Source organism: Podarcis erhardii (assembly GCF_964252035.2).
Source record: "Podarcis erhardii genome assembly, chromosome: 5".
NCBI lineage: Eukaryota > Metazoa > Chordata > Lepidosauria > Squamata > Lacertidae > Podarcis > Podarcis erhardii.
Genome location: NC_138509.1, coordinates 61,112,760 through 61,129,618, shown reverse-complemented (window position 1 = coordinate 61,129,618; position 16,859 = coordinate 61,112,760). Strand labels below are relative to the sequence as shown.

Genomic DNA, 16,859 nt, shown 5'->3' with positions numbered 1-16,859 from the left:
TAAAGCTGAATGCCCACAATTTAAATTTACACACACTGTGGGCTTACTATATATTGCATGCATCTGTTCAACAACTTAAAATCGCGATGCAGTAAAAAAATTAAAATGCAACAATAAAACGCACAAAATTTGAAAGTGATAACAGCAGAGATTGCAAATGACCTTAGCAAGCTAGCTTGCCAGAATAAAAATCTTAGCCAAAGGAGGAGAGGCAGAGTGGGGGTGGGGAGCATCCATGCTTCATGGAGCAAAGTGTCCCACAATATGGGACAAGTACTGAAAAGACCCTTGACACCAGCAGTGCCTCCAGCTTAGGTGGGATACGAAGAATGGCATGTATCTATCACTGAACCTGAATGAGGCAATCCAGGCTATCCAGTTCCACTGAGAAATGCTGTGCCATTTCCATTCTCCTATATTTTAATTTCTGTTTTTATTTCATCTTTTCTAGTAAAACACACTACTAATCCAGAATCTGCCTGTGAATTGGTATGGTCAGTTTTTTTACTTGCGTAGAACCAGGGAAGCAGCTGTATTTAGAAAACAGGAAAACAGACGTATCTGGCTTTTCCACAGACACAGCCAGGCTCCCCTTTTTTCTTTCCCATTATGTTTGTTCAGTTCTCAAGCTACAGGTTCTGGATCAGGGTTTGTGCTGTGGTAGCACAGAGGGGCGGCCTATAAAGTGAACAAGAGTGGGGGAAAGAATCTAAGCACTACAACTGATTGATATTTCTTGGAACATAAAGCCTCAAATGAGTGAAATTTTGAACTGAATACTGATTTCATACATGCTATTTAAAGAACTCTTGCATGTCTCATCCACTGTTAGCATGCCTTGTGAAAACAGAAATTCAGTTTAATTGTATTTGTATCATCTTTTTAAATTCGCCAGTAGCTATGTGATTTTTATGTCAGCTGTGAATAAAAGTTCTGACTGTGACAACAGTGCTTGCCATTGCTTTGCATTGCTAGGAACAGTAGTTAATACGGAAAGACAATATTACACAGTTTTATAGGATTCTGTCAGAGTCCAGACCAGCTATGAACAAACATCAAGGTTAAATTTAGTGGGGTGCATTCAAATTGAAAGCATAACTTTTGCACGATGTTAAGTGAAGCTGCAAATTTTCCCAAGTGATATTAAAGTGCTTTGTCATATATATATATATGTTTTTGACCTTGTAGTAACAAACTCTTCAGCCCTATTAGTATTAATGGGATATATGTACTGATTTTTTTTAAAAAAATTTTTTACAAAAATAAGCAGCTTCCGTTATGCTTCTTGCTGTTTATAAATACTTGACAGTCTCTTGGGGAGCTCAAGGTTGACAAATTGTTCATAGGGCTGTTTTCAAGCAGGATGTGAGTAAAGAGGAAACAGCTATAGTTATCAGTCCCTATCACACTCCAGTGTTGGCTGCTTGCAAAAGAATGCTGCATCAGGATAGCTATATTTAGCAGATGCACTGAGACCACCTCTATCTCTTGGTATGTGTCTGTGTATTTCAAGCTAATCTAAAACCCAGCCAGTGTATCATTAAGTTATTTTTCTGTCTGTTGTGGTCAATGTGACATCTATTCTGATAAAAGGACATTTCACTACATGCTTGGCCAAAGTCACTGCTTCATTTTGAGAGTTTTCAGGGCAGCTGAAAAATGTTGGGAAAGACCTGGAGACAACAATGGGTAAGGATTCCTTTTGATATAAATCAAGTGAGGAAATTAATATAAACAGCATAGTGAAAACGAGTGAAGAAAAAGGTAGCAAATACCGGAGAGATTGAAGCATGGGGATTTACTTAATGTTTTGGAATAAAATCAGCTGCTTTCATGAATTTTCATGCTTGCAGTTGCTCATTGGTGAAGAATACCTTTTCTGCTCTTAAGTAAAATTACCGTAGTTATTCCTTATTTTCACTAGTTGTTATCCAGATCATTTAACCTGTTTATTTTAACATGAGAATAGTTTTGCCAAGAGCAGGATGCTATGTCTTAATACTGAGAGATAACAGCTAGCCAGGAGAAGTGAGAAAATCAAATTGTTAGTGCATACATTTATGAAGATTAGTTCATTGTGGGCACCATCTAGAGAGACAGGACTTTGCCTAAGACAGGGGCAAGGCAGTCCACTGGTTTACTGTAGGATGGGTTGTGGTAGACTGCTGACCCTTCCTTAAATGCAGCTCTTATATCATGCTTAGTGATCTGTCCTAAACCTGATCTCATGTGAGTTCTGACCCTTGCAAAGACACAGCAAGGGTCAGATAATTGCAACAAATGCTATTGGCATTATTGTGAGCCACTTTGAGATCAATATTGTGGTTGGAAAAGTGAAATACGATTATTATTATTATTATTATTATTATTATTATTATTATTATATTCATATATGGTTGCGTGAAGAACCCACATACATACTGTGTTGAGCTTAGTGGCAGTGGTGGTAGCAATAGCTGGGCAGCTCTGCAAGCTGCCTTGTCTGTGATTGGCGTTGTGGGCTTGTCTTCCTTATCTGTGATTGGTGATGCCAGGGTGAGCGGTGAGTGGAGAGTGAGCTATTTCTGGACATTTTAGTATTGAAGAGAACTGCGGCAGCTTGGCAACTAGACAGTGGCAAAGAAAACAGTGAGTAAGCTCTCTTCATCAGTGTGTTGTGTGTGCATGTGTGTTGCTCACGCACTGCTGCAGCAGTGGCTCGTGAGTGGGAGAGGTGAAAGTGTGTCATCCCACCAATTTTACTGCACACACCAGGACAGGGTTGGAATTTTAATTGTACTTGGAAATTATGATAATTTATATTATTATAGGATTGATTATTTCGATGCCTTTTTTGATAGTTTCAGCTAGTTTTGGATTGTGTTTATTTTGCAGAATGTTTGTGTCTCTGTGTTTCCTGTGTCTGTGGTGTCTGCTGAAAATAGGAGTGGGAATACTGATAAAGGGCAGTTATGTTTATGTTTGAGTTTTCTATCATAGATTCACATGCTGACGTTGAGAGTAATCTCAGCCATAGAGTTCCATATCTGTAAAGCAGGAAAATATTTCCTAAAATTTGTTTTTTGTCCTCAATTCTGTGATGATATGCATTGGCTATATGCATATAACCATCATATAGATCAGTCAGTACAACATGAGACTCTTAATTTCAGGGTTGTGGGTTTGAGCCCCACATTGGGCAAAGATTCCTGCATTGCAGAGGGTTGGACTAGATCAGGGGTCCTCAAACTACGGTCCGTGGGCCAGATCCGGCCCACCAGGGTCATGAACCCAGCCCGTCCAGCAAGTGCAGAACCCGCCACTGTCTAATGGGTCTTAGCCCAAAACTTTAGTGGCACAGGAACATGGTGGGCGGCGCCAGGGAACACACGGGTCCAGAGGGCCGGGGAAGGTGAGGACCCATCGGCTGGGAGAGAGGCTGCTCTAGCTTGACGAGGTATGGAGGAGCCCCAGGAGCGGCAAGGCTGTTGTGGACTGAGCCCCGAAGTTTTCTCTCACTCCATGCTCCTTTCTCCACTTGGCACTTCCCGCCCTCCCTGCTTTGCTTCCTGGCAGTTTCAACCGAAAAGCCTCTCCTCTTGCTTCCCTTTCTTTCCCCCGTTTCCTTTTCTTCGTCTTTCTTGTGCAAAGGCAGTTTCTTACTCAACTATTCCCTCAACAGTCATTTGGTTTTGAGCGCCACATTTTGCTTTTCATTCTCCCATTTCCCGTCATAAGTATACGCTTCTACCCACCAAGCCCGCTTCCCTCGCTTCCCAGAATTACTATTTTTTAAAAAGCTGTTTTTCACACAATGTCCAAACTCAGTGGGGGTTTCCCCCCTTTTTGTTTGTTCCGCTTGCAAGCGCTGGGTCCCTGGACCCTCAAACTGAGGATGTAAATTCTCTTTAAGGACTTTTGGTCATGTGAGACTTTAAAGGGCTTTGGTCTGGGCCACCTATGCATGTTGTTCATCCTTAAATGTCTCTCAGCTCCATGTGCAATGCCTTTAAAGTACCGTACATTTGAGGCACATACTACTCCTCTTAGAAGCCATGACCAGGTTTTAAAATGGGCTTCCCCGTGTTTAATGTGCATCATCACTATTAGTAATTATTGCTGTTATATTGTTTTTGTAGCTCTGAATTTCATTCATATTTTTTCCAAACTATAGTCTGGCCCCCAACAGTGTCTGAGGGACAGTGAACTGGCCCCCTGTTAATAAAGTTTGAGGACCCCTGGACTAGATGATCCCCGTGGTCCCTTCAAATCCTACAAGTCTATGATTCTGTATTTCTATATATTCTGTATGCATTATCCTGCTTTCTGATTGTGCAGGTCTGATGTACTTATGTGGATGGCATTTTGTGGCCAGAGTTGCTCTTCTCCAGGCTGTGGTTTAGCATATAGTTTCCCCTTGTCTTCATTCTATTCAGTTTTCAATGTAATGTTACCGCAGCAGGCACACAATATGCACTAGTAACCCTTTATATGGGAGTTGTTTGCTTATGTTCTAGAGGTATTCTCCTTTCCTTGCATTTATTACCCTACTCCTTCAAATAATTTATCTTATCTTTACCCCATTAACAGCTCTAAAAGAAACAGTAGCTGCTTTAATTCAGGTTGTGAAAAGTGTTAGTCTGCCTTTCGTAGCCATGGTTTCATTCAACATATTTGGCTAAAATAATGTTGCTAAACCCATAATGCCCTATCGTAGATGCTGAGAATTCCATGCAAACCCAACAAATTTTTAAAAAGAAACATGTCCATAATACTAAATATTTTGCATGATATTATAAACAGTTTTTATTTTGTTAAGTTATAAATAAGAGTGCTGACTTAAAATGCTGCTGGGGAAAAAATAAATGGCGAGAGGGGCAGCTGCTGCCATGGATTAAGTTCTTGGCTTTGATTTAACATTTATCTCTCAGTGTTGGTGATCTGCACCCATGAAATGATAATCTTACTTGTTTGCCTATGACCAAGTTTTGTGTGGCTTTCCTAATCTGCATTAACAGAGATGTGGATTTGGTTTGCTGCATTGTGATCAGGTAACTTTGACTGGCATTTTGTGGATCCTGGTTCATGTGGCAAAAATAAAGGAAAAAGTCCACAAACTGGAAGTCTGCTCACTTCTGGTTTGAGGGGTACAGTGCATACTCCTCCAGCCACTAGGTCACACGATTCTGTTTAGGTTCTTTTGGGTTTTGTACCTAATGTGCTTTATAAAACTAAACTCAAGTCAGCTAATATGGGGACTGTTACAGTTTTTGTGTTTCCCTACCCTATAAAGGACCAGTATATCTCACTGGAGGAAGAATAGCTTAGTAGTAGATCACTTACTTTGCATGCAGACTTAATACCATATCCTCAGTACGTAATGTTTTCTTTTTTTTAATGTATTTTTGTATATGGTTTCCCTGCCATATGAAGCCTCCTGTATTATCAATAATAAAGGTAAAGGTAAAGGTACCCCTGCCCGTACGGGCCAGTCTTGACAGACTTTAGGGTTGTGCACTCATCTCACTCTAGAGGCCGGGAGCCAGCGCTGTCCGCAGACACTTCCGGGTCACGTGGCGAGCGTGATGAAGCTGCTCTGGCGAGCCAGCACCAGCATAGCACATGGAAACGCTGTTTACCTTCCCGCTATAAAGCGGTACCTATTTATCTACTTGCACCCAGGGGTGCTTTCGAACTGCTAGGTTGGCAGGCGCTGGGACCGAGCAACGGGAGCGCACCCCGCCGTGGGGATTCGAACCGCTGACCATGCGATCGGCAAGTCCTAGGCGCTGAGGTTTTACCCACAGTGCCACCCACGTCCCTATAATCAATAATAGTTGGTGTTAATTAACTGTATTGTTTTAGTGTTCCTGATAATTCAGTTACTCTGTTAATTTTGCTGTTTTTAGTTAGGTCTACACAATTACAGTTTCCCCTCTTTCATTGTTTGTTAGTTTAAATCTGTTTTAGCTGAAAGTGTAATAGGCACCTCTACTCCAATTGTCTGTGGAATGGCTGGGAAAGCTTTGGGCACTTGGGGAAGGAATGGGACAAAAGACACAGGACAGCTGGGAATGTTGTGAGTACATATTAGACAAAAGGCATCTTCTCCAACTAATTCTCCAACTAGCCATGCTTCCTTAGGCCACACTGGACAATTTGTCCCACATAACAGCCGGGACTTTTAATTGCATAGCATCTCAGACCTATAAATTTAGGCATTTGGTACAGCAGCAATCATACCCAGGAGCTAGAAAGCTTCAGCTTTCAGTGTATATAAAACTGCTGTTTAGAACTTGTCATTTTCATATTGGGTAGAAAATACATTTAATTTTGTAAAATATTGAAATAAACTTCTGAGCAGGGTATGAATGCTACCAACTATAAAGTGTGTAGAGAAAGTTCACAAGAACTCTCTCATTGGCTTTTTGAAGGATTTGTTTGAAGTTAGGAGTCTGGACATTTTGCACAATCTCTAATTTAACCAGAGCCTTGTTTTAATGCTTTCCCATTCATTATATGAGAACAAAAAACCCATAGTGGCATTACTGATGGGTAGATTTTAGAACAAATCAAAATAAATCTGTTGTTAGAGCTCTTAAGATCACTTGGCTCAATATCCTAGGTTGACTGTGTGTATGCAGCTTAACTATGAAATAAAGATGTCCAACTTGCATTGTCTTAGATTAAGAAACATCAGGAGAATAATGTGCCTTTGGCAAGTTCTTCAGTCGCTCAACTACCCCAGAGAAGCTTTTACCAACCTTGATTCCCCAGGTGTTTCTGGACTACAACTCCCATCATCCTTAGCCTGCAGAGTTGGTAGTCAGGGTTTATAGGAGTTGTAATCCAACAACATCTGGGGAACCAAGGTTGGGGAAATCTGTGCTAGAATTTCAGAACTTTAATAATGCTTCAAAGTTAGGACATCTGGAAGATTTGAATAGACTCCTTCAGTGCTCATAATTTCCATAAACCACATAGCATCAAAGCACAGAGAACCTTTTTAAAAGTGTTTTGGAAGATGTGGTCTCTGGCACAGGATTTTTTATTTTGGTCACCTGGAAAGGCCCTAGGTTTTATTTCCCTTTTGTTGCTCACTTGCAAAGCTTGGTTCTCTACCTTCTCCTGCATCTGTTGAAGTAGTCTCATGTCTCCAGAAACCTTTAAGTCAGAATGAAACAGTCATTCTTTGCTATCCTCCTCTTCTGTTAGTATCTCAGGGAGTTAAGAGTACCAGACTATTCTCTTACCTTACAGGTCATTACTCCATGTCGGAAACTCATCTTGTGTGCAGATAATAGAAAAGAAATGGAGGACTGGATTGCAGCACTGAAGACTGTACAGAATCGTGAACATTTTGAGGTAATGAAATAGGTTAGGTATAGATGTATATCTGCCCTTTATTTTTTAAATGCAGTGACAGCCTCACTCCCAACGCATACACTGTTTACTGTTCATTTATGCTGCTTGTTTCAGCAGTTATAATTAAATATTCTCTGAAGTCAGTGGTCATCAGAACATGTATATAAACTGTCTGAATTTCAAGTGATTGCTCACTTTAGTCATTCAGGCCTTGTCATCATGAGTAATCCAAGATCAGGAAAGAAAGTTGCACTTTCCCGTAAGTGAGTACTACGTGGAGTGATGTCTTTGATTTTGCAAGAGTACAAACAGTAAAGTAGGTGGACTGTGATTAGTACAGTTATGATAAAGAGTTGGAACTTCAAAAGTACTATTTTTATTTTGGAAACCACCACTTCTAAGGTACAGATGTAATTTTGTAATGTTGCTGCTGTTTTTTTGGAGTGCCCTCGGTGGAAAAAAATTATAGATTGATAAATAAAAATCAAAAACATTCATAAAAAATTAAATTTACATAAATTAAAAAACAGTAAACGCACACAAAAAACTCCAAGCAGATAAATGCCATGAGAATTCAGATCTTAAAATACTTAAGATAGTAAAAATGTTTAACATGTATGAGAAAGAATACAATATTTGAATATTGTGTATTGACACCATTTCTCACTATTAATAAGGGCAAAACTAGGCAAGACTCCATGCATGCAGTTAACAAATTGCTGGTGCAGAGTACTTGATCCATTTCAGAACCTCGATGTGGGGATTAGGTGCCTTTGCCCCACTCTGCAGGACGTCAGGACTGGTGCCCTCATGCCTGCCATTTGCAAGAAAGGAGATTCCGACTAAAGATTAGGAAGAACTTTCTAATGATAAGAGCTGTTCTACAGTGGACTGGTCTGCTTTGGAAGGTGGTGGACTTAGCTGTCAGCTGCGATTCCTGCATCGCAGGGGGTTGGACTAGATTAGCTTTTGGGTCCCTTCCAGCTCTACATTTCTATGATTCTATTATCTTTCTCGCTTATAGCTGGCAAATTTTTGAATTACCAATCCAGACCATTTCAAGCTGATTGTACTCCATAGTTCTGTGCAAAAATGTTTGGTGGGCATTTCATTTACATTTCTTACAGCCTCCAGACTACATTCCTCTCATTGTGCTTGTACCGTATGGGATGAAGTTTACAATTTCACCCCTTGATGTACTTTTCAGATTATTGCTCATTTCCTTACCCCCACATACAGCAGGGCATTCTTGTTCCTCTGTTCTTCCGTGGTTACAATGCTCCACAGATTATACAGGTGTAGATTCTGCCTCAGAAATATATAGTTTGCACAATTTAATATCTATATCAGTGTCCCATTGGGATGTCATCTTCATTTGTTTACCATAAATTCATTTTCAGTCTACACAGTACAGTATGGACCATTTCTCAGGGATGCATAACTGGTACGCCTGTTCGCATGCTCGGCCAACATACTGCAATGTGTGTCGAGAGGCACTATCTGGAGTCACGTCCCATGGACTCTCCTGCGAAGGTAAAATCCTTTCATTATTTTGTGCTTGGAACATAAAGCTGTTAGGCTTCCAAGAAGGCATTGGTTAGACTCGCACCCCATTGGTTGGTCACCATTCCAAGACGGGAATAACCGTATGATCCTGAAATGTTCCCTGCCAGACTTTGACATCTTGCAAATGAAATAGGCCTTGCTCTAAAAATCCTGCTTATGCAATGACTGAGAAAAAATATACCAAAACAGGATTAGCTACAGTACAAAATAAAACTGGTTAGGTTTGATTCTACATTTATTGTGCTTCATGACTTTTGTTAAAGTTTTGTTAAACTTTTGTTATAGGAGCTAAGAACCTTATGAATAAGAAAGATAACTTCTTTTTTAAAAAAAATTCTAAACTTTGTTGGCATATATAAAAGATTCCAGGAGGGTTCAGTACAATAAAATCAGTAATCAAAAAACCTGCATCTAACATTTAAGTTAGTTATATAACATTCACAAATCTTCATTGCGTGTTGCAGAAACCTGGCTACTAAAGATAACTGTGGTTGGGCTTTGTGGTCAGCAACCTCTCTCAGGTTAGGTTTTTAAATAAATGTAGATCCTTAGAGGGTGTTACATGATATAAGGGGAGAGAAATACATCTAAGGTCCACAATTAAATTCAGGAATCTTTTAGAAATATGACATGAATTATTTTTTCTCTGCAGGTAATTCATCAGCATAACTATTCCCTACTGGATTGTTTTAGAATATTTTTCAGAAAATACGTCTGATTCAAATAAAATTATCTGTAGTTTGATAATGTGTATGTAATGTTTCCTGAGGATAATTATTTCCTAATTAGAACAGGTTTAAGATTTCCTGTACATGCCTTGTTTAGATTAGACTGCTAAAAGCAGAAGAAAAGAAATGGGTTTTGTAACATTTTCATGTAGATTTAAATGGAGTGTTCGCTCAGCTCACCTCCTATCTACTCTTCTCTTTCTTCCTTTCCCTCTCCTCCTGGCTTGTCTAGTCTGCAAATTTAAAGCCCACAAGAGGTGTGCTGTCCGGGCAACTAATAACTGCAAATGGACAACACTAGCATCTATTGGGAAGGATATCATTGAGGATGAAGACGGGGTATGTATGAGGCCATTTCTCATGTGGGGAAGGTTAACAGGCATATAGAAGGCATTTCACATACACCTCTGCTTCTGCTAAGATTCTCTAGATTCTCTAGAGACTTCAGAGAGGAACATGTATACTTACTTTTAAAGTACAGGGGGGTTATTGGGTTGTTGTTTTTATTTTGATTATATATTTTGTGGTTTTATATTTTGATTTTGTTCTGTGAGCTGCCTTAAGACCTCCAGGTATAGGGCAGTATACAAATTCAATAAATATTAATAATAATAAAGCAATGGGAAAGATGAGTGTTGCTCTATATTTCAAAGAGGGCATAGAGTCTAGTAACGGTCCTATAACTAAAGTGATTTATTTTCTGCTTGTTTGCAGATTTCAATGCCACACCAGTGGCTTGAAGGAAACCTGCCTGTGAGTGCCAAATGCACAGTGTGTGATAAAACATGTGGCAGTGTACTGCGCTTGCAAGACTGGCGCTGTCTCTGGTGCAAAGCAATGGTCAGTTAACGTTGCAATGCTGTTCAATTTTACTCCCCTTTTCTGCACTGTGCCTGTGTATTCTGATAATGCTACTATGTAAGGAGAAAGTTTCAAAGGCATTCCACTGAATTTATTTATTTATTTATTTATTTGCTAGTTAGATTTCAACTAAAATAAGCCAGCTGTTAGATATTTTAAAAAGATTTTATGCTGCTTTTGCCAATTACCAGTCTTTTACATAGTCGTGGATAAGCATAGCAAAATGTGTAGCCATCTATATGCTCTTTATCCACTGATTCTAAGATGGGTAGAAATGTCGGTGATCTCTCATGATGTTACCACAGCAGCCTAAGGAAATTTCACTATGTTGAATAAACAGAATTAGATTAATAGAGATTGCTTGCTTACTGGTCCTTTGCCAGAAAATAAAGGTCACATCTGAAAGCAATAATAAATGTATTACAGATCTTTCTGATGCAGAATGTAGAGTCCTAAATATATGCTCTTCTTGTATCCTGGGAATCGCTTATTAACAAGCCGTATATTATTTTGGCAAGGCCTGCCTTTCCTTGACAGTCAAGCAGAATAGCACTGAATTATTTTGGATACTTCACTGATTCTTAAGTGTAAATCCTAAGGATAATGAATTTCTTGGCATTCTACATGCACATGAGTGTGTGTGGAAAATGTATTTGAAATGTAAGCAAATAGCCAGGGAAGCGTAAGATATCCAGATAAACCATTTGGCCTCTGATGTTTTATAGTTGTTCACAGAATTATTTAAGGAAAATGATATGCAATTAACTGCAAAACTTTTGAAAAAACCATAGGCCTTTGTGAAAGATCAGTTGTTTTTCCGTGCCTGTTTTAGGTACTGCTCTCATTATTTATTCTTGTCGACTGTAGAATTTCTTGTTTACGCCTTTTTCATCAGTGTTTCCAGTTTAACAAACCTACTCTTCACCAATCTCTGGAGCCATAAGTCAGTATTCTTAGGATACTTTCAGAATCAAGTGTCCCAAGTATTGTAAGAAGGGAACTGATTTTATATTCCTTTGAGCTGGATAGACTAAGGGTTGATATAACGATTTCATCCTGCGTTATGCACACAGGTTTGTAAATGCATGCAAACAAAACACTACAGGGCTAAAGCCTGTTCAGATGTAATGGCCCTGCTTTGGGAACTCCCACCCTGCTCCTTTCCTTGTGGGCTTCCTTAGGCAGGTTTTGTGTTGTGTCCCAACTGGAAACTGTGGTTTAATTTTGGACTTGTAACCACTGTGTTTCACAGATCATGGACTGGGCTCCCAAGATTAAGCTAGTTTGTGATTTCAGTGTATATTTCTTTTCCTTTCCATTCCTGTGAATTTCTTCTTCATTAAAACACCTGAATAGAAGCAAAACTTTAGCTAATATATTTTCCTCCCAGGTACATACCTCATGCAGAGACTTGTTACCAACCAAATGCCCGCTTGGCCTTTGCAAAGTTTCTGTCATCCCTCCTACAGCTCTCAACAGCATTGATTCGGATGGTAGGTATCAGCTAATGCTTGTCAGTGTTTGTTTCACACTTTGCCAATCAAGCAAATAGCTCAAAAAACCAATGTTGGCATAACACAGTTATTCTCATTATAGCGCCTAATACTCATTATGTGCACCATAATCTTTTTCTCTTTCTGTCTTCCTTGTTTCGTTCCTTATCTTCTTTCTTACATTCACAAGGACGGGAGACCTAGACTGCAAATTTGTAGAGCTCAAATTTAGTATAGGTGTTGTCACACTAAGATATTGGAACAACTGTTAGGTACTTGTAAAAGTGCAAGGTCCGCAGATCAAAGCAGTCAAATAACCACATTGGGGCAATGCAATCCATGGCCACTAACTGTTAAAGACTTTATATGCCATTAGTAAATCCTTGAACTTGGCCCAGTAACAAAGCAGCAGCCTGTGCAGATCTTTGAGCAGCTCACCTCTAAATCTTGGTTTATTACCCCTCTTAAGGCTCCCAAACTATTTGAACTCCTTAACTTCCTCAGCTCATAGATATGCCTTTGTAAAGGCAAGATTCAACACCTTCCCATCGAACGTGCTGAGAAATAGATTCTCCAATGGACAGATATCGCTCTTATGTGATTGTAATTGTGGGGCACTGGAATCGTTACATCACATAATTTTTGACTGTGCTCTTCACTTACCGGCTAGGAGCAAGTTTCTTGCTCAATATCTTAAGGGAATTGCCGATGATACGATTGAAGCCAAACTGAGATATCTACTAATTGATGATGACCCCCTAAGATCACTCATGGTTGCCAGATTCTTGATCAGCGTCCTATCCCTAAAGAAGAGAAACGGTCTCCTGTGTGGCTCAGATAACCCTTTTAAACCATGATCTATGTTTTAGGTGATATCACCATTGTTTTAAACCATGATCTATGTTTTAAGCGATATCACCATTGATATCCATGATTAATTTATGAGCAGAGGGCGATGTATAGGTTACAAATTTATTGTAATGTATGATGGTCATCCTTGTTTTTGTTTTGCTTCGGTTCCTGTTTGTCTTTTGTAAGTTTAGGCGATTTTAAATCTGGAGGTCTAAGTATAACATGTTGGTATGGGAAACTGTCGTGTAACGGGCCAATGGCCGTAATAAAAATCAATCCAATCCAATCCAATCTTTGAGCAGGAATGTCATATGCTGAGAGAATCTCAATCCTATCAGCCATCATGCTACAACATTCTGTACTAAAGGCAACCTAGTGCAACCCCTGTGCTAATAATGAACCCATTCTCCAAATCTTAAAAGACAGAATTAAAATGTCACCATTGGAATATTTCAATTTTTTTTAAAAGGGGAAAAAACAGTTAGTATATTGAAACAGTCGTATAGTTCCAGGTAATATTCTGGTTAAAGACCTGCAGACTGTTAGCCACCCTGTGGTAATAGAGCTCAATTATTATTAATTTTTGCTTTTCCCTTCAGGGTTCTGGAAAGCCACTTGTCCCCCTTCTTGCACAAGCCCTTTGCTGGTCTTTGTTAACTCAAAAAGTGGAGACAACCAGGGAGTAAAGTTCCTACGAAGATTCAAACAACTGCTGAATCCTGCACAGGTCTTTGATCTTATGAATGGAGGACCTCACCTCGGGTAAGAGATGCTCTCTTGATGTACAGATGCCTGCAAATACTTAGAGTGGCCCCAGGCATGAGGTACAGAGCATGAGCTTATATAATGTGGCAGTATTGGAGAAAAAGGATGTGTATACAGTGAAACCTTGGTTGTCAAACGTAATCTGTTCCGGATGACCGTTTGACTTCCAAAACGTTTGACAACTGAGGTGCGGCTTTCAATTGGTTGCAAGAGCTTCTTGCACTCAAGTGGAAGTCACGTGGGATGTTTGGTTTCTGAAAAACATTCGAAAACCGGAACATTTTCTTCCGGGTTTTCGGCATTCAGGAGCCGAAATGTTTGAAAACGGAGCCATTCAAGGACTGAGGCTTGACTGTATTACTTGAGGAGGAGGGGATCAGAGAGAATCCTAATGCTCACAGGGTGAGTGCTCTCTATAATGTGTGTATAGAATATAACCTCTAATGTATCCATTCCAGTAGCACCTTAAAGACCAACTGAGTTAGTTCTAGGTATGAGCTTTCGTGTGCATGCACACTTCTTCAGATACACATGTATCTGAAGAAGTGTGCATGCACACGAAAGCTCATACCTAGAACTAACTCAGTTGGTCTTTAAGGTGCTACTGGAATGAATTTTTTTATTTTGTTTTGACCATGACAGACCAACACGGCTACCTATCTGTAACTCTAATGTATCCATCTGTGATCGGTGGCAATATTCTCAAATTCTGGGGTGTAGGTATCTGTTGTATATCCACATTGATTAACATTCATGTATCTATGCTTTGTTGCTGCTTTCAACAAAAGTTAGGCTGCTGTTCTCAGTAAGTTTGTGATATATGAGGATTTGATTTCATTTTATAAGTAGATTTGGAAGCTACTATATCTAGGGACGTCTTTTCTACTTAGGATTGTTGTGTACCTTGCGTGAAAATTATATTGAAAGTCTTGATGCCTGAGTGTTGTATGATAGGTCTGCAACTTAAGTTGGGGTTACATTCTGGGGGTCTTGCCTAACTTCAAAATGTAAGACAGAACTGTTCCACCAGGGCTTTGGCCAGGGCACAGCCTGACTCCCTCCTTTGGCAATCTTCACGGAGCTCTGGCCCAATGGTTGCCATTGGTTTGATTTGAATTAATTTTATAATGAATGATTTTAGAGTGTTGTGTTGTGTTGTACTGCTGTATTGTTTTATTGTTGTTAGCCGCCCTGAGCCCGGCTTCGGCTGGGGAGGGCGGGATATAAATAAAATTTATTTATTTATTTATTTATTATTATTATTATTATTATTATTATTATTATTATTATTATGTCAAAGCCCACTGGATTCAATGGTGGGTGGGATTGCCAAAGTCATTTTTCTTGGAACTCCACCCCCTTTTAAATGTTTATTTTTTTGGGGGGGGGGCCATGCACATACAGCTGAATGTGCACAAGTTAAATGCACACAAGTTGCAGACTTACCGCAATTTATGCTTCTCTGTGTCTTTGAATAAGAACGCATTTAAAGTTTAGAAAGCTGCCTTATTAGGTCAGACTATTTGTCCATCTAATCCACTATTGCCTACTCTGACTGGCAGTGACTCTTTAGGATTTGGGGCATAGGTCCTTCACATTACCAGCTACAGTGGTGCCCCGCAAGACGAATGCCTTGCAAGACGAAAAACCCGCTAGACGAAAGGGTTTTCCGTTTTTCGAGGCGCTTCGCAAGACGAATTTCCCTATGGGCTTGCTTTGCAAGACGAAAACGTCTTGCGAGTCTTGCGAGTTTTTTCCCTTTCCCCCCTTTTTCTAAGCCGCTAAGCCGCTAAACCGCTAATAGCCGCTAAGCCGCTAATAGCGCTAAGCCGCTAATAGGGATGCTTGGCAAGACGAAAAAACCGCTAGATGAAGAGACTCGCGGAACGGATAATTTTCGTCTTGCGAGGCACCACTGTATCTGCTGCTTTAACTGGTGATGCCAGGTGAGTGAGCCTAAAGACCTCTTGATGTAAACACATGCTCAACCACTTAGCTATGGTCTCAAAATATATGTGTTCATTCTGTTACATTTACTGCAGGGATACTGTACCCCTTATGAAGCTCCATAGAACCTTTCATTTACCGGTATTTCTTGAATTGCAAACCACTCTCTGTGGTTCTTGTTCTGGGAAGAAAGTATCTGCATAAAAAACCCCAAATACTCTAGTACCCAAACTTATGTCTTTGTGTTGCATAGATGGCTAACTGGTACACTGCTGTTACTTTGCCCCTGCAAATACAGATTCTGATTAATTTGAAGTCTTTATTACTCCTGTTGAATAGATTTTAGTTGTTAAACCCTCTCGTATTTTAATAATACATTACAGCAGATACACCTTTTTTTCCTGTGCAGTTTACGTTTATTCCAGAAATTCGACACCTTCCGAATTCTGGTATGTGGTGGGGATGGAAGCGTTGGATGGGTTCTCTCTGAAATTGACAGCCTTAGTCTCCATAAACAGGTAATTTCTCTAAGTTGCCATTCTACATGTGTATTGGCTAAATGACAAAAGAGAGCAAGGAGGAACTTATGAAATACAATTTTGCCTAGAATAACGAAATATCTAAGACTGAAAGTTTGCATGACAAACATGGGATTCCCAACTCGGTGTTTACTGAATGTGAGTAAGGTTCATTTGCAAGAGAGCAGCAGTAGGTGTTGCCCCCACCTAGTGTTTATCACAGTATCTTCCCCCAGCCAAATATCTTTCTGGTCTCAGGAAGTCTTAAATGGTATAGTCTTTTATGTATTTGTTTGCTTAGGGCTGGTTCACAAGGCCCTGTTTAAGTCCAGCATAGCAACTGTTCCGCATAGCAACTCATTCATGTGTAGATGTTCACCATGCGTAACTTTCAGCTTTCACTATGCCGCTGCAGTCTTCCAACCCTTTATTCCAATTCACAGTTTCATGGCACAAACCATGTAGAGTAGCCTCTGTGCAGGCAGTTTTGAAGTTATCGTTGGGCTGATACTTGATCATATAAATCATGGCTAGTTCTTGAAATAGCTATTTGCTTGGAATGGAAGTATTGCCTTTATGATAACAAATAATTCTTGTTTCAAAATGGCAATAGCACCACTTTGTGGTTAACTGAAATACTGATCTTTAACAAAGCCTTCAACTATTGTTCAGTGTCAAGGATGTAATTGAACTCTGTTTCTCACACTTTAACTTTTTAGAAACAGATTTCTTATCAGCTATTTTTGACTGTTGTCAGCCCTACATTGCATCCTTCTTGTTGTTAT

The 16,859-nt window shown here is 39.7% G+C and overlaps 1 protein-coding gene across 8 annotated transcripts in view; it reads left to right on the top strand.

The window, feature by feature from the left end:
• The window catches only part of DGKD (diacylglycerol kinase delta), a 73,568-nt gene that overhangs the window by 32,596 nt on the left and 24,113 nt on the right, over positions 1 to 16,859 (top strand). For 7 of the 8 annotated variants that reach the window (XM_081864053.1, XM_081864056.1, XM_081864055.1 and 4 more), the window contains 7 exons: positions 7,240 to 7,344; positions 8,745 to 8,877; positions 9,871 to 9,977; positions 10,353 to 10,478; positions 11,890 to 11,992; positions 13,444 to 13,606; positions 15,966 to 16,074. In XM_081864053.1, coding sequence (XP_081720179.1) covers positions 7,240 to 7,344; positions 8,745 to 8,877; positions 9,871 to 9,977; positions 10,353 to 10,478; positions 11,890 to 11,992; positions 13,444 to 13,606; positions 15,966 to 16,074 — 846 coding nt within the window. Of the gene's footprint in view, positions 1 to 1,552; positions 1,690 to 7,239; positions 7,345 to 8,744; positions 8,878 to 9,870; positions 9,978 to 10,352; positions 10,479 to 11,889; positions 11,993 to 13,443; positions 13,607 to 15,965; positions 16,075 to 16,859 lie in introns of those variants that run through there. The other variant, XM_081864057.1, reaches the window with a different exon arrangement.